The sequence below is a fragment of the Mollisia scopiformis genome (genome assembly GCF_001500285.1).
Source record: "Mollisia scopiformis unplaced genomic scaffold LY89scaffold_42, whole genome shotgun sequence".
NCBI classification, from domain to species: domain Eukaryota; kingdom Fungi; phylum Ascomycota; class Leotiomycetes; order Helotiales; family Mollisiaceae; genus Mollisia; species Mollisia scopiformis.
The window spans coordinates 58,272-81,366 of record NW_017263622.1 but is presented as its reverse complement, the minus strand read 5'-3'; the positions used below and the strand labels follow the sequence as shown (position 1 = coordinate 81,366).

At 49.0% G+C, this 23,095-nt stretch overlaps 7 protein-coding genes across 7 annotated transcripts; 5 read left to right on the top strand and 2 right to left on the bottom strand.

Moving 5' to 3' along the window:
* The first annotated feature begins 5,862 nt into the window (after positions 1-5,862).
* Positions 5,863-9,984, top strand: LY89DRAFT_405493 (ras guanine-nucleotide exchange protein-like protein). Its single transcript, XM_018207292.1, has 2 exons — positions 5,863-6,653; positions 6,702-9,984. Exons 1-2 carry the CDS (start codon positions 6,081-6,083, stop codon positions 9,798-9,800), a joined length of 3,672 nt encoding a protein of 1,223 aa, XP_018060903.1. The 5' UTR covers positions 5,863-6,080; the 3' UTR covers positions 9,801-9,984.
* Positions 9,985-10,808: 824 nt separating this feature from the next.
* On the top strand, positions 10,809-13,889 carry LY89DRAFT_726432 (uncharacterized protein). Its single transcript, XM_018219054.1, has 4 exons — positions 10,809-11,468; positions 11,534-11,693; positions 11,833-12,973; positions 13,020-13,889. Exons 1-4 carry the CDS (start codon positions 11,286-11,288, stop codon positions 13,786-13,788), a joined length of 2,253 nt encoding a protein of 750 aa, XP_018060902.1. The 5' UTR covers positions 10,809-11,285; the 3' UTR covers positions 13,789-13,889.
* A 139-nt stretch (positions 13,890-14,028) lies between these two features.
* Positions 14,029-16,392, top strand: LY89DRAFT_632674 (HET-domain-containing protein). The gene is made up of 3 exons (XM_018211313.1): positions 14,029-14,469; positions 14,591-14,804; positions 14,949-16,392. The coding sequence occupies exons 1-3, from the start codon at positions 14,101-14,103 to the stop codon at positions 16,091-16,093; spliced, it is 1,728 nt and encodes a 575-aa protein (XP_018060901.1). The 5' UTR covers positions 14,029-14,100; the 3' UTR covers positions 16,094-16,392.
* A 385-nt stretch (positions 16,393-16,777) lies between these two features.
* On the top strand, positions 16,778-17,865 carry LY89DRAFT_661853 (uncharacterized protein). Its single transcript, XM_018212626.1, has 2 exons — positions 16,778-16,941; positions 16,993-17,865. Exons 1-2 carry the CDS (start codon positions 16,854-16,856, stop codon positions 17,745-17,747), a joined length of 843 nt encoding a protein of 280 aa, XP_018060900.1. The 5' UTR covers positions 16,778-16,853; the 3' UTR covers positions 17,748-17,865.
* LY89DRAFT_405434 (UPF0261 domain-containing protein) lies at positions 17,806-19,290 on the bottom strand. The gene has a single exon (XM_018207291.1). The coding sequence runs from the start codon at positions 19,148-19,150 to the stop codon at positions 17,864-17,866; it is 1,287 nt and encodes a 428-aa protein (XP_018060899.1). The 5' UTR covers positions 19,151-19,290; the 3' UTR covers positions 17,806-17,863.
* A 969-nt stretch (positions 19,291-20,259) lies between these two features.
* Positions 20,260-20,857, top strand: LY89DRAFT_678629 (uncharacterized protein; the record flags this gene model as incomplete). Its single annotated transcript, XM_018213759.1, has 2 exons — positions 20,260-20,547; positions 20,627-20,857. The coding sequence occupies 2 exons, from the start codon at positions 20,260-20,262 to the stop codon at positions 20,855-20,857; spliced, it is 519 nt and encodes a 172-aa protein (XP_018060898.1).
* A 302-nt stretch (positions 20,858-21,159) lies between these two features.
* LY89DRAFT_678628 (uncharacterized protein) lies at positions 21,160-22,808 on the bottom strand (the record flags this gene model as incomplete). Its single annotated transcript, XM_018213758.1, has 2 exons — positions 21,160-22,335; positions 22,440-22,808. 2 exons carry the CDS (start codon positions 22,806-22,808, stop codon positions 21,160-21,162), a joined length of 1,545 nt encoding a protein of 514 aa, XP_018060897.1.
* Between the last annotated feature and the right edge of the window lie 287 nt (positions 22,809-23,095).

The window sequence follows — 23,095 nt, the reverse complement described above, 5'->3', positions numbered from 1 at the left end:
CTTTTGTTGTGGTGGCTTCGTAATAGTTTGCGGGTTGGGAAAGAGGCTGATCGAATGAAGAATAGTTGAATGGACGAGTGAAGAAGCCGTCAGTTTTCGTGCACGTCCAGTCAGGCGAGACGTGCACTAGAACAGCCCCGTCGCTTTTTCTGGTCGCCGATGGCATCTTAGATCTGAACCTTTTTCGTTTGGCAGAAGTGTCAAGAGATGTTGAGAAGATCTAGACTGCTTCTCCTGAATGTCAGCGTACGTCACCAACATGACAGAGACCCAAGAGAAGCAGCATTGGAGCGATAGAAGGTATAATAAATGAGTGAGCTCACGTGGTCTGCTTGGGCACGTTGGTAGAGGAAGCGATCAGTCAGTCGGCCGCATATCCGCAGCTCGTCGCTTGTCTGGGGCATTCCAGATGTTTTGGGGGCGTGTGAGATGTCGAAATTGTGGTCGGGTGCATTGCAGATGGCTAGGGCCAACCGAGGCAAGGTTATGCAGGAGTTATGCAGGTCGAGTTCCTGGCCCGTGTGGCCACTTCCGCGGTGACTGCAATTGGCCCTTGGATGCATTCTCATCTGCACTCACCTGCATGCTAGAAAACTAATGCAAGCTTCGAAGCTTCTCATGCAGCTCGTTTCCGAAGTTTGGGACGAAATGCCCCGGTCAGTGCTTCCCGTGTGCTATTGTCTTGGCACCTTTATCAAGAAATTGATAATAGAACGAAAGAGTTCATCGATGGTAGAACCAGCATTTCACACGTCTGTTCATTTCTTTGGCTTGCCGATATCGTTCAGCAAACAACATGGCTTCGTTGTTGACCCGGTTGACGAACTTAAAGTGCTCACAGACCCTGAGGCGTCAGCAATCTGGCGGGCGGATAGAAGGATAGCTCCCGGCGGGAAACCTTGCTATCAAGATCACCAATCGTGGTCCGCGTGGTGGGGTTCCGCCGTTGGTCAAGAGATTAAGAGGGGGCCGTCGCTGTCCGTTGGGAAACTTAGTCATTTCCGCGCGAGAGGAAAATTTGCTGATTGAAGCCAACAAGAGCTAAGACGGAGGACATTTTTAGTGAAGAATAACTGGGACCTGGTACTAGTACCTAAATCTTTCTCAGTACGAGTACGAGATCACGGCCAGCCTAGATGCTGTGAAAATTGAATTCGGTTTGACACTGGTGCGCCGGGTTCATCTGATACTCCTCCCGGTTGACGGTAAGATGCCGAAGGCTGAGTCGAGGTGGTTGTCTTCAGCAGTCTGGACGTGTGCTTCATATCGTCATGATTGCTTGATCGGTCACATATGTATGTTGGTTTCCATCTCCTGCGTTGGATGCTGTAGAACTGGTCGAATCTGTATGCTAATGTCCGAGAATCTGAAGGCAATTGAGAGGTCCCGAGGGAGAGGATGTGTGATGGATAGAGTGGAGATGAAATGGTCCGATCAGTGTAAGGATGTGTTTGGAGTCTTGGGAAGAGTTTGATAGCTGCAGAAGGATAAGACGATGAGGCCTGCATTGCATGCGTCATGAATGCAGAGAGTGGAGTTGAACCGATTTCCCACTGGTTGGGGAAGGATTCAGTGTGGAGTGAAAGTTATGCTAGATGTTTAAATAGGAAGCAGCGATGAGACGACTTTCTCAAAGCATCTCCCCAAATAAGGTTCCCCGGCTCGTGACTTGGGGCAGTGAAGAAGAGGAGTCGAGTTCCAGTCTTTCTTGAATGTGTAGGAAAGGCCATTGAAGAAGCACGATCGTTTGAGGTTAAGTGTAAAAAGCAAAAAAAAAAGATCATCTACATCCAAATTCTAGATGAAATGATCGACGACGCTGCGGTGGTATTTTCTAAGACCGGCCTCTTTCAACCCCTCTTAATACTCAAACCCACTGCCGGTGCCAAGAGACAATGCTCAATGTGAGCCTGTATCAGGTTGAACAGACAATATATTTGCTGATCAGTGGTCGTGTGTCTCTCCATTGAATAGAAGCAAAAAGTCGAGTCTGCGGCGGGTGTGCGTCTCGCATTCTCTTTTGTCTCGAAGCAGAAGCGAGCAAGTAATCAGACGAATGGCTAGGGGAGGAAAATGTACGCTTTTGGTCATTTTGCATCTGTGCTCACCCGCTGTCAACTTGGCAATGGCTGCATCACCGCAGCAGAATAATGCAGCTTCTGTTTGAGCCCGATGCAGATGCTCCTGCACGTGTCCCCGACTGGAAAGGGAATCCATTAAGAGACTCGATATTGTGCTTTGCGTGCACGAGGCTGCATTATCACCCGGGTCAGCAGCCATCACATCACCACATCAGAGAGTCTCCCGCTCTCTCCTTTGCTCGTCGCCGTCGTCGGACGAGAAGTGTATCGATTCTAGGGCGAAGCATTGCTCTCTGATTTGCTCAGGTACGTACTCTCAATGCCACTGGAGAGCCCGTTCGGGAATCTCCCCAGAGTAACGAAGGGCTCTGTGCCATCGCTGTTGGCCCTCCGTCCCGTACCGTTGGAACCCTCGTGGTCAGATAGGCGGGGAGGCGTTGAAATTGCGGGAATCTGAGCCTGTGAGAGGTGGATTGAGGCAGCCGAAGCGGCGTGCGAGTGGCAAAGTGAGGCACAGTTGGTACGAATTTCAGGAGTACGAAACGAGATACAAAACATCACCACCAATTTTTCAGCAGCGAAGAAAGCTCAGCAGCAGCGCACGCCACAGCAGGGTATTTCGGCCTTCGAATATTCCGTGGAACGTGCGCATAAGACCAGGCTTGAGGATGCTGGAGGGATGCTGAACATGGCGTCCACTGAAGAGCATGGGGGTGACGGCCACAATTACAGGGACTCTTCTTCGCACGTGCAAGGAGAGACTGTGAATCCAACCAACATCCCAGGTCGGTCTCAGATGAGGGCCCCGAAGACACACAACCCCACGTCGACGAGCATGGCCAGGCCCCCCATGGCGATTGAGGGGAGTCGAACAGAACGGAGGACACAAGCACTACTGTACCCTTCGGCGCCTGGAATGCCTTGTGGTGTATCTGAGTGACATCGTGATATCGACTCTGGACGATGCAGCGAAATAAAATTATCTATCTTGACGCCCTGCCAGCCTCCAACCAAAAGGAGGAGAGCCATGATATGTTCGCGACCTCATTCCGGAAAAAAAAAAAGGGAATAAACAAAGAATTGAAAGGTAAACTGCAATACGATGCTACAGTACTTACCAGAATCGACCTGGTCTAAGAATGACAGAGCCGTTAAAGGGCCGGTGGCACGTAGTATCGCGCTCGACGTAATCTCCCAAAGCAGATCGATCCTCCTTCTGTTTGGCCGAGGAGACGCTGTCAACAACAAGGCGATACTCGATTCTTCCTAGATGACCATGGCGACAGATGAAATGAGATTGCGTTTCGATGATCTGAAGGATGTCGGGGAGTGGCAGAGACAGATCTAGGAAACCGAGGGAGGTTCCGAATCATATACAATTCTGGTTCTACAGCGTTTGGATGGAGAAACCCCGTCAAGAGAAATGAGGACGTTGAGCTGAGCCAGTAACAGTGCGCGAATTGACAGCTCACTGAGCAGCAAGACGAATGAATTACTGAACATCGATTTCGACATCCAGTACAGACAACATCACACTGGACGTCGGCGTATCGTAACAACTGGATGCGTGATCAGATATGTCTATCTCTGGACACCGCGAGTGTCATACTTGTTTTAGACCCTCGTGGAATGATTTCTGAATAGCACTCACGGCAGATGTTTCCCACGTCTTTGGGGATCGTCGACCCATCCCACGGAGAGTTTCCTCAATCTTGCTCCCTTCAGAAGCTATCCTGAGTGGTCTCAACATCTAACAAGTGCCATCATGCAGCTAGCAGAGCCCTTCAGTCTCTAGCTCGGACTACTGAGCATGACGGCTCGCGGAGGTACAAGATGAAGCTATTCCCACCGGCGTCGATATCTGCATACCATTTTCGTGTCGAGGGTACTTGCGACGCGGTCCAGGGGCTATAGTAGTCTCCAGCAAAACACGCTCCCCTGACCGATGCAGTGGAAATGGAGGATTGGCTGTCGGCTTGTCCCCATTTGGTCATTACGCAGCTTCAGCACCAGAATCCATCCTGCACACCGCCAATAGAAAGAAAGGAAAAGATCTCTGGCGAGCGTTCTCAATTGACCCTTTTCTTCATCACCTCGCCCAACTCCGCTATTGTCGACGCCAACGTGGCACACCACACCACACACGACACCAGGGTACGCCCGTTGTATTTTGTTTTCTGGTGGCCCGTGAAAAGTCTCCGAATTGACCCTCGTCTCGTTCGCCCTCGTGGGAAAACAAAGACAAAGCCCCAAAGCCCAAAGCCAAAAGGCAAAAGCCCAGATCAAATTAGAACCCAACTCTTCCTGCGTGCGAAAACTAATTAATTAATTGACTGACTGACCGTGGGAACTCCAAGTACAGTAGTTCCCCCAGTGACTGTTATCTTCTTTTCTCCCTCTCCCTCTCCCTCTCCCTCTGCACACCCTCAACGCTCTCTCCATCTCTTATGCGTGCCTACCGACATTCATTCTCTCTCCGCATCTGGTGCATTGAATTCTTGGGTCATCGAATAAATACTTTTGGGAAGTGTGGAGGTGTGCAGCTTTGCGGTGCAGTGCAGTGCAGTACTGTACAGTCGAGTCGCAGCTTCATCTGTTTCGTCGCTGCTTCCCCTTCCCCTTCCTTCCCCTTGTTCACCTTCTTCCTCTTCGTTCCTTCGGCACATGCCTGGCCTGCCCTGGTCTGCCCTGTCGCGCCGTTCATCCTGCCCTTGCATTATTTCTCGACTCGACTCGACTCGACCAAACCAAAACCAGAGAACCACCAACACCCACATCCATTTACCTCCCACCACCAGCACCACCACCCTCGTCACAATAACCCCAGATCGCAGAGGTCAAAGCAATCTTATATTGCTGCCCTACTTACGGATATCTGGGCCTGGGTATCCACCAACAACCTGCTGCAAGACCTTTCTTGTGCAATTGTGTCTGTCGACTGCACCCCATCTTCCTACGTACCAAGCAAGTACCGCGTTGCATATCCCACGCACGAGAGCACTCGGCGCGAGAAGACAGACGATCGTCCACGGAGAAGGAGGAGAGGGAGCAATAGCAACGGGACCAGCAGTACCTCCCGCGCGCCGTGCGAGCATCGTTCGACCCTCACAGTTTCACGCATTGGCATTGCTCGGATTCCCGGTGCGGTGCATCACGAAAAGCACTTTCACTCACAACACATCCGAGACCGAACGCATTGGTATTTTCGAGCTCCAACCTCACGGCCTGACACATTAGTTAGTTTGCTCCGCCATCCATTGGCTCGATAGTCTGTCACCTTCTCTGACTCGAGTGCAAAGCATAGAGAACCCAGGGTTAGGGTCTAGGACGCCAGCCCTGCTCCGAGCTCGAGCACCTTTCGCCTTCCTCCTTTACATCCTGACTCCCTGCCCACTTATCGCAACGAATATTGGAAGAAAACACACACATACAGACAGCAAGGTCACCTCGAGGGAGATCGGCATAAGCAAAAACGTCGTCCGGCATTACTGTTCAGCCTGCGCATGACGAGGACGTTGACTGGAGCATCCTCCCGAAACCCTGAACGCTTCCCGAATTGGTATGCAGCCTTCCGCCCACGCTCTCAGAGCATCGTGGCATTCCTAGGCCCCTCACTGCATTCCTATCTCCCTACCCTTCACAACAACAACAGACAAAACTTTCGAGCCTCTTTTACTGATTGCCCGTCTCGTGTAGATCTTCACTGCGTTGATTGCAATCAATTGCATCTTTGGAAGGGACGTCAGGCTGGATCCGAAAGCAGGACTCGATACGCATTGATTAACGGCCAGATCCGCATACAACATACCTTCTCCCCTCCGTGATCACCCTACCGCTGGATCAGTTCACCGATCATAATACAAACATTCGGCATAGCGGACGATACGTTGGTACGATCCATAGTCGACAACAAACGACACACATATATTCAGACTACGCGGGAAACAACAATACCTATGAACATCACTGTCCCATGGTAGCCTTCCAGGATTGCCCATCATGGTGACGGAGAAAGAACATTCGTTGCGTTCAAGTATTCACGTAGCCCCATTGTCCATCAACAAGGACAGGTCTCGTGGAGCAAGCAGCGCGTCAAGACACAGGAGGAATACATCCTCTAGAAGCAGCAGCCAGACTGGAACAGAATCGACCAGTGGTCAATCGCAAATGACGCCACCAGCGACACCAAATGGCTCGCAGGAGGACCTCAGCCAACAGATTGAACTGGCCCAACCCGTCTTCCACAACTTCCTCCGAGCATTCTATCCCTTTCATCCTACCTACGCAGTTTCCGATACGACAGTGACCCTACCGTTGAACGAAGGCGACGTGGTATTGGTACACTCGGTCCACACAAATGGCTGGGCCGATGGCACACTTCTCATCTCTGGAGCAAGAGGCTGGCTGCCAACGAATTACTGTGAAGCATACGACCCAGAGTCTATGCGAAATTTACTAAAAGCTCTATTGAACTTCTGGGACCTCTTGAGGAGTGGAGTCATAAGCGACAGCGAAGTCTTTGGTAACCAGGAGTTCATGCGAGGAATCATAGCAGGAGTGCGATATCTACTTGTCAGTAACGTAAGCCGTAGAACATTTCATGCAAGCTGACGATCATAGGAAAAATCGAACTGCCTGACCCGAGAGTCTCATCTCATACAGAGCAATGAAGGACTACGGAGGAACAGGAAAGCACTTTTGTCTGATCTGTCTGCTTTGGTGAAAACTGCGAAGAGATTGCAAGAGTACACATCTAGTGTACCGCCATCACACGCTGATTCGGATGAAATTAACAACACTATTGACGAGATGATTCTGAAGGCGTTCAAGATAGTCACGAGGGGAGTACGGTTTCTCGATGTCCTGGACGATGATCTCAGAACACGACAACAGCAGCCGATTCACCGATTAATGGCAACCGTGGCCGAAGAAGCGTACAATCCTCCAACACCTCCTGCGGACTCGACGTCGTTTGATGGAGCACAGCATGGAGACCCTGCATATGATGCGGCATCTCGCAGGAGCTCGAGTCGCAGCTCGGGAAGCGGCTTGTCAGGATCACAACGGCTAGACGAGCAAACAAAACGACAGTCTTACAAACGGATGGAGACCAAACATCCCTCCGCCTCTTCATCCCGGCCTCTATCCTCACGGCCGTCTTCGGTCCACATCAAGCGGCAGTCAATCTCCCATCGTTTATCGGCGACCATACCGGCAGCACAACGACAGAACTTGGTTTCAGAACGACTCAACTCCAGTCATGATACCTTCTTGTCGCACCTGGGCTCATTCATTGGCCGATTGCATCTCCAATCACAGTCTTCTGCAGATCTCATTTCGACAGTACGACAATCTGTTACAGCAGGTCAAGATTTGCTTAAGGTTGTTGAGGTGATTTGTGCCCACGATAATCAAAGCGCTGAGGTCCTCGATGCTGCACGAAACGCCATGTACGACCGAATTAATCAGTTGGTGATTGCTGCACGGGAGATCATCACTTTGTCGGGGATTGAAGATGAAGATGTGGTCATGCCCCAACAAAATGGTCGCCTACTCATGGCTGCAACAAGTTGTGTGAAGGCTGCAGGAGAGTGCGTCGCCAAAACCAAATTCGTGATAGAACGAATCGGAGACTTTGAATTCGAGCCGCAAAACGAAGGTCTCGGTATTGATATAGCGTCAATTGGCGCTGTCACGGAGGAAGAATCCAAACCATCAGCAGACATAATTGAGGACTCACCTCCAGAACCTGCAAGTCGACCACCTCCACCTCCTCTAATCATTCCAAGCTACGAGAAACCCCTTCCACAGGTTCCTTTGGCATCTCCTACTCCCGAGGACAACTTCGCACGATTATCACCAACCGCGCTGGAACCCGTGGCAGAGAATGCTACGGCTGAGCAACAAATGATGGACTCCAAGCAAGAAGCTCGCAAATCCCTCCTACCGCCTCTCCCAAAGATGACCAGCCCGTTGATGACTCAAGAGGACTACAGCCCTTCAGAACATTCATCGGCTCATGATAGCGAGTTCCAAGCCTCTTTCCGTTCTGGCAGCATCGCGATATCAAATTCTGGAACCAGCAGCACCTACTTGAGCGGCATGCGCGACTCTGAACAAAGCATGCTTTCTCAAACATCAACTCGAGCCACAACTCCCGATATCTCCGTATATGTACCCAGAACCCAACCGTCAATTTCAGAATTGAGCATGACAGGCTCCCAGTCGACTCTTGCTGATGATGCAGATGATGGTGAATCGAAGATGCTGGAGAAGACATATGCGCACGAGCTTATGCACAATAAGGAAGGTCAAATCACTGGAGGTACTCTTCCAGCACTGGTCGAGAGACTTACCACGCATGACTCGACCCCAGATTCGATCTTCGTCTCGACTTTCTACCTCACTTTCAGGTTGTTCGTTACTCCAACCGAGCTTGCCAAAGCCTTGGTTGATCGATTTGACTACGTTGGCGAAAGCCCTCACATCGCTGGTCCCGTAAGACTGCGAGTTTACAATGTCTTCAAGGGTTGGCTTGAGTCACACTGGAGAGATCTTTCCGATCATGATGCCTTGTCAATCATTCAGCCCTTTGCCACCGAGAAGCTTGGACGAGTACTTCCTGGAGCTGGAAAGAGATTGTTGGAGTTGTCTCAGAAGGTCTCGTCTACTGACGGTCCCCTTGTTCCTCGTCTAGTATCCTCCATGGGCAAGACATCCACCTCCATCGCACAATACATTCCAGCAGATACGCCTTTACCACCAACGGGCTTGAGCAAGAGTCAGATGGGAGCTTTGAAGAACTGGAAGATGGGCGGAAGCAATCCTACCATACTCGAGTTCGATCCCCTCGAATTGGCCCGTCAATTAACGATCAAGGAGATGACTATCTTCTGCTCGATTATGCCTGAGGAGCTCCTTGGCTCGGAATGGACGAAGCGATCCGGATCCAACGCGGTCAACGTCAGAGCGATGTCGACGCTTTCCACAGACCTTTCAAACTTGGTTGCAGATACTATCCTTCAGTATGATGACGCGAAGAAGCGAGCAGTCATCATCAAGCACTGGATCAAGATCGCACATAAGTGCTTGGAGCTCAACAACTACGACTCGTTGATGGCCATCATCTGTTCATTGAACTCTTCAACCATCATTCGTCTGAAGAGAACATGGGATATGGTCTCACAGAAGCGAAAGGACATGCTCAAGGGTCTGCAAGCCATTGTCGAGCCCGACAAGAATTACGCTGTCCTGCGAAGAAGACTCCACGATCACGTTCCTCCTTGCCTTCCATTCGTCGGCATGTACCTGACCGACTTGACCTTTGTTGATGCCGGCAATGCTGCCACTCGCCAACTCCCAGGCCTCGGTGACAGCGATGGAATGTCAGTGATCAACTTTGACAAGCATACCCGAACTGCGAAGATCATTGGTGAACTTCAGCGATTCCAGATTCCGTACAGACTCGCCGAGATTGCCGAGATGCAAGAGTGGCTTCAAGCACAGATTGTACGCGTCAAGTCTTCTTCGGAGAACGAGAACGTACAACAATACTACCGCAAGAGTTTACTCCTCGAACCTCGCGAAAACATGCACCCAAGACCTAGCCCTATCAACGACCCAACTGGATTCTCGTCCACACAAAAGGACAAGTTCGATATCTTTGCTTGGACACATTCTCGAGACAGGGGCAACAATGTCCCTGCTACACCTATTTAGAAACTCCTCCTTACGGCCGACAACCCTTCACGATACCCTTTTCATCCTCTTTCGCCTACACTTTTTTCACACTACTACTGCATGATGATCGATCGATTGATTTGATACCCACTTGAATAGCGTTTTAGCGAATGATCTTTACATGGTTTCTGGGTCACAGGCGAACAACGGCGTTTTACGACGGATGAAGGGCGTTTATGATTAATTGAATCATTACTGATCTTCATCCTTTTCCTTTTTCTAGTTTTTACAGCAGTGAATGGGCTGTTGCGGGTTGAATAAGTTTGGCATCTGCGAAATGGGATTGGCTGCGCATACACGGCCTTCGGAAGATGCATTGGGATATTGATAATTGTATACTTGGTGTATGTGTGTTTCTTCTCTGCGCTGGCTTCGAAGGACAAAAGCGGATCTGGCGGGCATGGCAAGAAAAAGTCAAAACACTTTCAGGCTCACGCCGCTGATACTCGTACTCTTTTGCCCTTTCTCTTTCTTGCTCTCTTCTTTTCATGGTCTCTTGTCTGGTGTATCACAAAGCGAAAAGCGAAACGAAAATGGAACTTGTAAAAGTGAGTTATATCAGATGGGTGGGATTGGGAAAAGAAAGAAGAGAAGAGGGAGGTTTGCGGCGACGCAACGGCTTGTCTTGTTGAATGTAGAGTTTGTGGTGTGTAGGGGAAGCTGGAGCTAAATACAATATAATGGATGATGCCTTGTGCATTTACTATCTTGATTCTTTCCTGGATTTGAGTGATGTGAAATATGAACCGTGATTCAGAGAGCTGAAGACGTGAGGTTCTCGGCCTTACATGAACAGGGTGCGTTAATACGAAAAGATCCAAAGTAGTATCCATGCTCCGTTATCAACTCCCCGAGCTCCCCAGCCAAGCCAAGGAAAAAAACTCAGCAGGCAATGATCGGCGATATGGGGGTTAGCTGCCGGTTCCCCACTCAGGGGTTCAGCATCCTGCGAATCTCCAACGCTGACACGACAAGCTCCCTCCCTCCCTTTCTTTCTCTTCACTCTGTGTCACCATCACCTCCTCTTCTACTCCTCCATAACCCGTCAAAATAAATACCGCTCACTCCCAATTTCAGCTCTCGACCACGTGACGCGCTGCAATTGCCGAGAAGGAGCGCCCCGTCGGCGATAAACTACCTACCTGAACTAAAGTTCCTTGCCTCGCCCCGTCGTCCCTGCCCGGTGCTTCTATTTCGTTCTCTTACAGTAAGAGAGACGTCGTCCATCCCTCTCTCGAGTCCGATCGCATCCCTGGAGAGATTAAATGCCTGAGGTATACTTATACTTATCTACGAGGCTGACGTCGTCGGGGAATTGAGCAGCTGCACATCGCCCTCTTCATCTCCACCAGACAATTCGCGCGCCCGCACGCAGCATCCCCGCATATACATCGCGCCTCGCGCCATGAGGCTGAAACCCATCATCATCTCCTAGGAACTGGAATTTTGGAACGGTACGGCACCATGCAGCAACGCCCCCTCCTCCCGAAATACGACCCGCCGTCCTCATCCGCGTCGCCGGTGCTAGACCCAGCGTCGTCGGGATCGGGCGGCGAGAAGGCGGCGTCGTCGTCGTCGGCGGCAGCGGCGGCGAAGAGGAGGTGTATCTCGAGTGCTTGTATGCCTTGTCGGAAGCGGAAATCGAAGGTATGTTTCCCGTTATTTGAGTAAGGGGAGTGAGGGGACGAGGCTAACGGGTGTGGTATGTGAAGTGTGATGGCGAGAAACCTAGGTGTGGGGCTTGTAGGGATGTTTATCGGGTGGAGTGCCGGTTTGATATTGATGCGGATCATAGGAGGAAGGGGGCGTTGAAGAGGGATATTTCGGAGTTGACGGAGAGGGTTGAGGGGATTGGGGCGGTGCTTGATGCTAGTAGGTTGATTTCTACTTCCCTTTTTCTGGATTGGATTAATATAGGAGCTGAGCTCTTTGGGATTGTTTTTGTGAGCAATTCATCGAAGAAAATGGGCTTCTGGAGCTCTGTCAAAAGAAACTGCTAATTTGCCAATAGTTAGAGCCGGCTCTGAAGCTGATGTTGATGATATTGTGCAACTCATTCGTTCTAATCCGGATCAGAGTCATGAGAATATGGCCGAGATGATCAGGGCCATGGCGTTGAATAAGCATTCGGATCCGCCTCCTGTTGAACCTCCATCTAGTCTTGAAGGACAGCTTCTTATGGATTTCCATGGAAAGGCTTCGACGGATAAGTCGGGCGTTAGCAGTCATTATGGGCATACGTCCAATTTTTCATTGCAGGATCAGGTCCAAAATCGGGCTATGACTGCGGAACAGGTTGAGACTTGGACAACTGTTACGTCTGACACCAATCTAATCAACGATATCATGGAATCCTATTTCGCATGGATACATCCAATATACCTTATATTCTCGGAGGAGATCTTCCACCACGGAATGCGGGACAGGAAGCCTAAATACTGCACGCCGCTGCTTGTCAATGCTATTCTCGCTCTCGGATGCCATTACTCGGACAGGCCAGAAACACGAGCATCTCCGCCTATTGGAGAACGTTTCTTTACTGAGGCAAAACGACTTTTGGCAGAGGATGACAATACACCGGCCCTGACGATTGTTCAGGCTCTGGGTCTAATGTCTCTGCGCGAGGCTATCAGCAGTCATGACAGTAGTGGTCGAAGATATGCCGCTCAAATGATGAGCATGGCGGTTGAGTTGGGACTGCACATCTCTCATACTGCTCAATCTGGCAGCAAGCTCACTCTGTCCGAGATTGAAGCCCGGAAAGTGACCTTCTGGGGTTGTTTTGTCCTCGAGCAGATTTGGTCAGTCTGTGTAGGACGAATACCGACTTTACCACGGACAGCAGTCCGGTTAGAGAAACCGACATTAACTGCCAGCCTGGAGAATACGTTATGGAGACCACATGGGTTCCCCGAGCAGGATGTGGCGAGACTTACTCAGCCAAGCTTGAAATATTCCATTTTATTACAGTGCAGCGTCCTGGTGGAGATTGTCGATGATATTTTACGTTCGTTTTATGCCCCGAGAGATCGAATCACGAGTCGGAAGTTGCAGATGTTTCATGAGCAGCTGCAGGATTGGTATCGTAAACTTCCGCCGGGGCTTGCTATTCGGAAGGAGGGGCCTACTTTACCACAAGTTATTACTTTACAGTAAGTGTTTTCCTCGTGCCAATGGATAGTCGCTGATGGATGGTAGTATATTTTACAACAACTGCATTATACAAACATTCCGTCCTTTCCTGAAGGTTTCCTTTGTTCAAGGATCGGAAACACCACGGCAAATATGCACCGCATCGGCGAATACGATATCCCAACTGCTGGACCTGTACAAAAAGACATATGGCCATCGCATGAGCGTCTTCGTCAACACTCATTGCGTCATGTCAGCCGCAATCATTCACCTTGTAAACATCTGCTCACACCCAGGCACGAGCCTCCCGGAAACCGAAAACCATCTCGCGGAGTCTATTCGTGCAATGCACGAAATGACACAAAAGATCACCATGGCCGGACGCTACACACCAATCATAATGGAGCTGATCCACAAATGGTGTAAGGTGATCCCCCCTCGAGTCCAAGAAGCAATGGACGAAGTATCCATCCCGAACCTTGGCACCCCTGACCCCACGACCACCAACGGCTCAACAATCAACAACCACGACCCAAAACACGACCACATCGACCTCACACTTCTATCCCGCAAGGACTCCGCACCCGAAATCTTCCCCACCACAACAGACAGCTTGAAACCCCCGCTACACTACCAACATAATTTCTTCTGGACGCCGTATCCGAATTCTTTTGAGGGTGTTCCGCTGGCGCTGCCGCTGCAGGAGAGTAATCATCATATGGACATTACGAATGTGTTGGACTCGGGGGTTAGTGGGGATTGGCCGCAGTGGAATCGGGACGGGTTCACGATGGGTGGGGAGGTTTGGGGGGTTGATTGGGAGGGTATTGCTTAGATGTGTGATGAGAGGGGACAGAGAGATGAGAGGGACAGGAAAAGGAAAGATAGAGGAAGAGGGCTGTAAATAGAATTTGGTGTAGTAATATTATTGTTATGGCAAGATTGAGTGTTGTCGACTTAGATGGGTATGTGCTTAATTAATTGGGTGAAGCCAAGGATCTCGCTTGTAGCGCTACATCATGCATCTCACTTTAGCTGCCTAATGTTCTCAGCCTCGATCAGCAACCCTCAATATCGACAACCATCTCATTTCTCACGATATATAAAATGTACTAACTCAGGAATCGAAAAGATTTCAAGATGCGCCATGGCACCATCTCAACTCTACTCTTCCTGTCCAGTCGACAAATCAAGAGCCCAAATCCGGCTCATCCATCTACAGCCTTGCCTGCCAAGCCTCAGCGAAACGGACATCGTTTGCACGCTCCATCTAGCCAATCTTGAAGATGAGACGACTCGGTACCAAGCACTGTCATACGAATGGAAACCTGAGGGGTCATTCTTCGAGTTCTCTGCTGTTAGCAAATACTGCATGACGCTCAATGGGGACCAAGTACCGATCCGAGAAAATCTATATCGAGCTTTGTGGCATATACGTTCTGAGACTGAAATAATCAAGCTCTGGGTCGATGCTTTGTGTATTGATCAGGATAATGAGAAGGAGAGGAATCATCAGGTGACAATCCTTTATATTTTTTTATTTTTTTTCCAAGAAAGATTATGGGCTATTGCTCATTTTCTCAATGAGCACTTCAGAGTTGCTTTAGAGAGTCATTCTGAACAGAACACTATAACAGGTCAACTACATGGGCGCTATTTACAGCCGTGCAGAGAGTGTCTTGGCCTGGCTTGGGCCTTCAGATCAGCCTCGCATCCGCCGTCGAATCCTAGCCGGTTCGGATGTCTCCAAGGCGGCTGGGCTGCTGGCACTCTACCAGCGACAAAATGTCTTCCCGCGGGATACATCGAATGAGGCGTGTCGAAGTGTGCTCTATCTGTGCCGGAGGACTTGTAAGTGCTTACTTTATACTTGTTTCTATGCTTCTGATTCAAGAATCTGGTGTTCTGCAACATTTTTGTGTGCGCTCTGGATATTCGCTCTTCTTCTTCTTCTTTTTCCAATACATATAGATACGTGCTGATCCACGTTTATAGACTGGAGCCGGCTATGGATAATCCAAGAACTCGTCCTCGCCCAACGAATCGTGCTCGTCTGCGGAGATATGAGAATTCCATGGGACAGCCTCGAGAAATTCTTCGCTCGACCTCCCATCGGCGAAGAGCTAAGAGGACTCGGCGCCTCCATCGACCCCCTACGATCCAATCGGCAAACTGCCCGAGTGGAAATGTACGACTTATTAGATACCGTCCCAGCCAAGATCTTGCAACAGAGAGTAAAAGCTCATCAAGCTACCCAACCGACGGAGGTCGCTACCTTATTTGAACTGTTCCATACGTATAGAAGAGCTTCGTGTACTGATGTGCGGGACAAAGTCTTTGGTCTTCGCAGCTTGAGTCGGGATTGTTGTCAAGCTAGTCTGAGAGTCGATTACTCGCAGTCTCCCGCGAAAGTGTGGAGGTCGGTGGTGAAGCATTATCTTGTCTCTCATCAGGAAATATTGATCTCGAAAGGAACCTCGTATCAAGCTGCATTCTATAAGATGGCGCGAGATTTGTTCTTCGTGATGGATGGCGGTAGTGAAATGGTGTTGGATTTCGCGGCTTGGCATGAATTAGAAGAATTTTCTGATTTTTTCAACGACGCGAAGACAAAGCGGGTGGGAAAGGGCCAGCAAGAGGACTTCAAACCCGCCAAGGATAACAAAGAGATGGTTGCTGGCCTCGCTTTAGGGCTCGACCAATACTCGTTCAAATTCGACGATCAAATCAACAGGTTCCACCTCAAACGATCCGCAGATGATTTTGAAATACTGCTGTATGATTTTACGGGCGGAAAACAGGAGGGAACTTTCTCTTCTAGTGGATGTTTCTACGTTGCACGCTCTCCCGGATTTCAGGTTGGAGGTTCTATTCGCAAGGTCAATGACAACGAGTTCCTAGTCCTCCGTGGCCGTGACACGAATCTGGAGATTGTCGGCAAAGCGGCGAGGAGATATCCGTTGTTTGTTCCTAAGAAGCAGCAGATGGATACATCGATGATTCTTGAACTGAATATGCAGTCGGTTGAGAGATTGTGTCGGCTTAATTTTGAGTCTTGCGGCTTGAGGTCCATTCTAGCTTCGCAAGATGTCGATTCCATCGAGACTCAACAAATTGGCTCGGAGAAATCTCTGGAGTAGATATCTCCGGATTGGGACCACCCAATATCCTGTGGAAAATGTGCAGTGCCTTCGAATCATGGGTTTCAATGTTTGGAGCTTAGAGAAACTAATGAGAGCCGGATCTCGGAGCATGGGTGGAGATCGTTGACAATTAATGAGGCTCTGGAGGGCTGGAGGAAGAAAGATTAATGAAGAGGGATTAGCGGCGCACAAGCCAGGATTATAAATGATATTATGACACTGTAGCGGAACTACCGCTCTGAATATTGAGGGCAGGTAATGGAAGATCTTTTTCCCTTCAAAATTGCAAAGAGAAGACAGTTAAAGCCATGGCCGTTGAGATGTCTTGTGTATCTCGAAAATGCAGACTATTTCATTTTATAAGCAAATTAAAATAAAGCTTCACAGCGTCAAACCTTCGAAGATCATGTTCCCCCTTTCTTGCTGGCTCTCGCTTACGTTGCCGCCAGAGTAATTGCTGGAGCTCTTCCTCATAGAGGCGAAGCTGTATATCAAAATTTCTGCCTCTAACAAATAAAGAAGCCTTGAAACCATCATATGGAGAGCCCATTGCTGCATCTTTGAATTGATGTCTGCTACAAGGTTTGAACTGTGAGGTGGTTGAGGATGAAGCGCTACGTCATGCGAGATTATGTAAACTCTCCGCTTTTGTCCGACTTCAACCTCACATCTTCTCCGGCACGAGCATTCCTCTCAAGAAGCTTAGCTCTCTATCTTGTTGATGAGGTAATTACATGCGCACTTGGATGCAAAAATCATGTCACCGCCGACAGATCGAACAGAGATCCTTGCTCGGTTTCGAGCCAATATCGAGAAGCATGTTCCCATCATGGGTGCCGGCGCAGGTATGCTCGAAAGTTCTTCTATAGCTTGAATCTTCTCACATCTGAACACAGGTATCGGGCTCTCTGCAAAAGGTGCAGAAGCCGGAGGCATCGACCTCATCATTATCTACAACAGCGGCCGTTTTCGCATGGCGGGTCAGGGCAGCTTGGCAGGCCTCATGCCATTCAGCAACGCAAACGATGTCGTCGTAGACATGGCCCCCGAAATCCTCAGCGCGGTTTCAAAAACTCCTGTGATCGCAGGTGTGTGTGCGACAGATCCATTCAAGGATATCCCACGGTTCTTGGCCCAGCTGAGAGATTTGGGGTTTGCTGGAGTGCAGAACTTTCCTACTGTGGGTCTTATTGATGGGCAGTTTAGAGCGAATCTTGAGGAGACGGGTATGAGCTATCAGAAAGAGGTGAAGATGATCCAAGTGGCGAGCAAGATGGGTTTGATTACCACGCCCTATGTTTTTGATCCTGAGCAAGGTGTTGCCATGGCGAAAGCAGGCGCTGATATTTTCGTGGCTCACATGGGACTGACGACTTCGGGGACTATTGGTGCCAAGACTGGAAAGACTTTGGAAGAATGTGTTGGTAGTGTTCAAGCTATTCGAGATGCGGTGGTTTCTGTGAAGCCGGATGCCATTGTCTTGTGTCATGGAGGCCCGATCGCGTCTCCCAAAGATGCGGAGTTCATGTTGAACCGGGTGAAGGGACTGCATGGTTTCTTTGGTGCGAGTTCGATGGAGAGATTGCCTGTGGGGGAGGCGATCAAGCGGAATGCGATGGAATTCAAGAACATTGCGATGAACACTTCATAGTTCAGAAAATGGAGTTGCTTTATTACATTTCAAAATTCCACTGGAAAGGAACGATAAACGCATTGATTTGTATTTACTGCTGGAAAATCGTCGTTGAGTTCAATGATTACTACAAGCTAAACTCCATCCTTCTTTCTCGAAACAATTTTCATCAAGCTCTCTGCAATATCACTCGCAAAGCTTTCCTCATTGATATGCCTGGTATCCTGCACAATTTTGATCTTGGTACCTTCCAACCCCTTTTTGATTGCTTCAGCAAGAGCAGCGTCTGCTTCTTCATCGGCGAATATCTCTCCTGGTGTTGAGACAACACTGGCTCCTTTCGGAATCCAAACTTCTATCATGTCTTGATCCTTCGCAAACCCCTTGATCTTCTCTACCATGAATTTCCCAATTGCGTCACATTCTTCCTTGGTTGTTCTCATCAAAGTCACAGTTGGATTGTGTTCCAAAAGAAGTCGATTCAGGTACTCAGCCGGGACCGCCTTTCTTGCTCCGAAATTAACCATATCAGTCGCACCAAGTGAGATAATGTTCGGAATGCCAGCCGAAAGTGCAGCTTCCAGTCGATTTGGGCCAGCGCTCATATTTCCACCAAATAAGTGATCGCAGATCTCAGTAGTCGTAAGATCGAGCACTGCATCAAGCCGTCCCTCTTCGACGAGCCGTTCCATTGCCTTTCCGCCATGTCCAGTTGCATGGAAAACGTATGTCTCGACTGGATAATTCTTGGTGAGATACTGTGTGATGTAATTGACGCACGGAGTGGTCACACCAAACATCGTGATCCCGATGCGTGTAACACGCTCCACCTGCTGAGCAGTTTCCTTGCTCCTTCGTTCGAGGGTTCGCTCGTATGCAGCGCTCATTCCAACCATTGCCCCAGCAGCATTGCTCAGGACGTTAAGAAGTAGCTCGTTTGTCCCAGCAATATCAACGACAGAGTTCATCATCGTGATGTCTGTTTCGCCCACGAATAGACTGGTATCGCCCGATGCAACAGTGCTAACAATGAGTTTCGGTAGCCCAAAAGGTGCAGCATCCCTCATCACTGCTGACACTAAACTCGTGCCACCAGAACCTCCTGCGCCTAGGATTCCGTGGATTTGATCATCTTTGAGAAGTGTTTTCAAGCAGGCGGTACAGCACTGAGTCATGTACTGGATGACTTCCCCACGCGGTAATTTCATGGTATCTTTGAGTTCTGATCCTCCATACTCGGCGATTAGGGCTTGTTGCGAAATGGAGATGGCTTCATGTTGAATGTTTGTGCGACCACAATCTATGAGAGTGACCTTGAGAGGTGACGAGGTGGATGTGGAGAGGTCGTTCAGTTGTTGGTGTAGGTACAGAAATTCTTGGAGCTTGGTATCAAGAGTACCAATTAGAACGATATGAGGCATAGCTTTCAGAGCAGATAGTGTGAGTGCTGCGCCACTTCTCCTTCCTTGTGTTTAGCTTCAGGTCTCTCAAGAATCAGGACGATCGCTTGTGCTAGCGCAATTGTGAGATGCTAAGTTTTCAATGTCCCAACTCTTTCTCTCACTTCTGTTCATCTCAAGTCCAGATGGCGGGGTTGCAACTTCCCCCCTTTTAAGCGAGAGGGAATTTTACGTCATTGTGCTACACGTGAGCAGTACAATGTGCGACAATCAGACCCTTGTTGTAAATATAGCTGATCGAAAGGAAACACTCCCCCGTTGCCGAGAAACTGAAGCAGATTAATTGGTAATAGGTAGCTTGAAATAGCGTCCATCACGTGAGCCTAAGCTCTTGACTTTGAGTATCCGTCTTGACTTCGTTACTTCAACTTGTCCGGCCGAGCTGTCGGACCTCAGATTCCATTGTCCCGAGTGATGTCAAGGGAATAGAGTTCACGATGAAACCAACTTCCCAGAAGTTCTGAGGCTGAGGCTTCAGCCAAGCTTTTGGTCTATGCTCTCAACCACTGAGGCTTATGCATAAAAGTCGAGCCAATCCAAAGTTCAGCTCATTTTATATCGGTAATAAAGTTCTCTGTCAAATAGCAGGCTGATCAAATCTTATGGCTTAGAGGAGAAAAGCCTTCACATCATGCATTTCTAACCGTCCGAGAAATTAAGTTCATGACGGAAGGAAATATGGGCCATGAATCACAAACGAGGAGAAGCTCTGCCTCTAGAAGAGTTGTCAGCCTTGGATCTACGTGTCAGATGAAGTCAAATTCCGAGTATCTCATAGAAGGACAGAAATGTTGTTTGTTCGCAACTGTTTTGCGCTTAGCGAAAAGTTTGGTATCCATGTTGTCTGCTTCTCGTACCGAATGCGACGTTCGGAAGGAGACTTGGCAGAGGCTGATGATTATTCGACTCCATGAAGAGATACTGGAGATGTTGTTATCCCTGGAGTGAACTGAAATTTTTGAAGATAAATACCCTTCAATGTCCCGCGAAAAGTGCATCATCAACAAGTTCTTCATCTACCATACAGCAACAGCCTCATTCAATAAGACCAATACGACCCCTGATTCAAAATGCAACTCATCAACTTCTTTCCACTTCTCATTGTCCCATTCACTATAGCCTCACCTCTCTCACTCACCTTCCGAAATTCCGCCAACGAGACAACAGACCATCACTTTACACTCTCAAAACGAGATGATCCGTTCCGTGTCGATGCTTTCAAGGGCAGCAAGCCAACCGGTGACCCAGTTGAGATCCAGAATGCCAAGGCGGGACAGGTGATCAACCTGGCTCTCGATTGTGGCACGATCGTGGTCACCTCTCACACTGCTGATGTTACAACTTGTAATTTTATGCTTGTACGTCCTATTACCCATCTCACATTGACTTGAATGTCCGACTTGAATAATCGTGAGAAAAACTGCTAACCCTTTCAAGCCATCGACTCTGCCAGCAGGGACGTTCACTGGCGCTCCAGCGGCTGGTCACTTCACACTTCAGGTGCCAGGTTCTTGTTCTGGAGCCGTCACTCAAGTCTCAGCTGCGAACATCTGTACAGTTTGTGGTGATATTGGAGAGATTCCCAATCTGATCGATTGTCATGGGAAGGAAGATGGGAAGGATAATGTAAATGTGTGCGTTAGTGGGACCACGCTTGTCGAGTGTTGACCACTCTCGTAAGACTACGGCAATAATTAAAAAAGAGACCCAAATGATCTCCATGTTTTAACTTCTTTACAAGACGGTGTCTGCTCTAGTAACATCCGCGGTGTGATACCATACATAATCCCTCTCGATCAGTTCCAAAAAGACGTCCAAATGTCGTCTCAGCTCTATGATTATACCCACAACAGCATCCAAGTGTGTCTTTCCAACATCGTCTCTTCACGTACAATATCGCGCCCCAAATTCTACAGTATCCTTTTCCAAGGGGTATCTGTCCCAAATTTAAACAGTCTACCCAATCTGCGTTACCAATCTGCCAAGAAGTCCCTAGGGCATTGGGCGTCCTCGAGGAACTCCTCATCCTCATCCACGAGCATCATGTCTAGCTTGGAAGACATAATTTCAAGTTTTATCTCCTTCGGAAATCGAATCCTAATAGGTGGTTCCCCTGGCTTGTAGATGAATTCTCGGTCTCGGCCAATACCGAGGGAGTTGAAAAAGGGAGACATCGGAATTATGGGTTCTTGCAGGACGTAGGCTGTCTGGTGATTAGGAAGAGGCATCTCCCACGTTTCTGGGGCTCGTGAATTTGGTTCGTGGGTTGGGAAGAAGGCCGGTGGTGGTATGGTAAGAGGGGAAATCGGAGAAGTCTGTTTGAGAGTTGACATGGAGCGAGGGCTGAACGTGGCTGCTCGAGGGTTGAGGATACCACTTGACCGTGGTGTCGTTGCTGTCGAGCTTTGTAACTTCCTATCAGTCTGAAGAGATCTGATATTCGACTCGAATGGAATTGCGGAGTGTCGCTCCGATCCGGTCACTCCTCCAGCTTCCGTAGTGTGGACCTCTCCATGTCCAGCCTTGTTTACGTTCTTCATCTTCTCCGAGAATCGCGTTGTATGTTTACCGGCCGTAATCTGTAGTCTTTTAACGTCGAGAGCATGACCACTGTCGAGTCCTCTTCCTAGGGCTGGTTTCTGTAACCATAAAGCGCGCACAGGAGGCCGAAATCCATACCACTCTTCCAATGTACTCACAAAGGTCCTAGCCTTTACGACGTCTATGGGGGTATATGGTTGAACAAGCTGTCCGGTTCTAGCTGCGATAACATGATAGCTATCTTTAGAAATTCGAAAAGAATAGCTCTTGCTCCAGACACCTCGGAACCGATATGGTTTGAGATATCGGAGCGGGACCTCCCAAACATGTTCAATATCTACATACGACTGCTTTGCTAGGAGCTGTGATTCGGGAGATAATTCTAACTGGAATGTAGCTGTTGCGGGTTCCCCTTTCTTATCAACTGAGGACCAAGGAATTGGTTTCGAATTCGAAGGACTACGTCCTGGTGGTATTGGTTCTCGGAAGACTCCATCTTCAGGTCTTTCTCGGCCCTGGCGGATAGGTATTACGTTCAGAAACTTTCGCACATAAGTTTTAGCGTAAATGTAGCTCCCAAGATCTTCGCCATTATATGCTGAGACCTATCAAAAGATATTTTTAGTCGAATTCATGTTGTTGGAAGGATACAAAAATCAGAGGGTTGGTACCAATCACCAAGGGGAGTGAATTTGAGATGCTGACATACTGATTGGAACCTTGCCATAATATCACCCAGCGCCGAGGAGCCTTCCCTCTGATATAAACCTGTAATCAGAACTGGATGCCGATATCCGTCCGCTCTCATGTATGGCTCGATGCAGTGATGGTTATGGACGCATCGTACATCTTCAGGCACTTTACTCTGATCAGTTAACCAGCACACGTTTCCTACCGCCGTATGCTCGATGCGAACGGATGCGATATCTGTTGGTGTGAACTGAGGTCTTGGGCTATTTGCTCTATGATTGGCCAAGGTATTTGCATGGCCTGCTCCAAGCCCCATTTGGCCTGCGCGTCGAAGGCGTCGATTTCTTCTTGCAGTACTTGCACTCGGACGTGGGGCATTGCTCTGCATATTCAATGCGGGTTGGTGATTAGTCGGATTCGAGATGTTTGTAACAGTACTGTCGAATTATCATCGCTTGAAGATTCAACAATATCGATAGCCTTTTGTGATCGGTGTTGAAAAATTAGATAGAGAGAGCAAACCTTGGTGTGGGGTGCTGAAGGAATTGCAAGCTAAGATTTGTTATTTTGAGCCGGGCAAATTGATCGAGCAAGTATGCAAGAAGGCTGTCGTTTTGCACCGATCTTAGCGTCTCCGAAGCTAATTCAAGTGCGGTGAAGATCAGGTAAATTTGG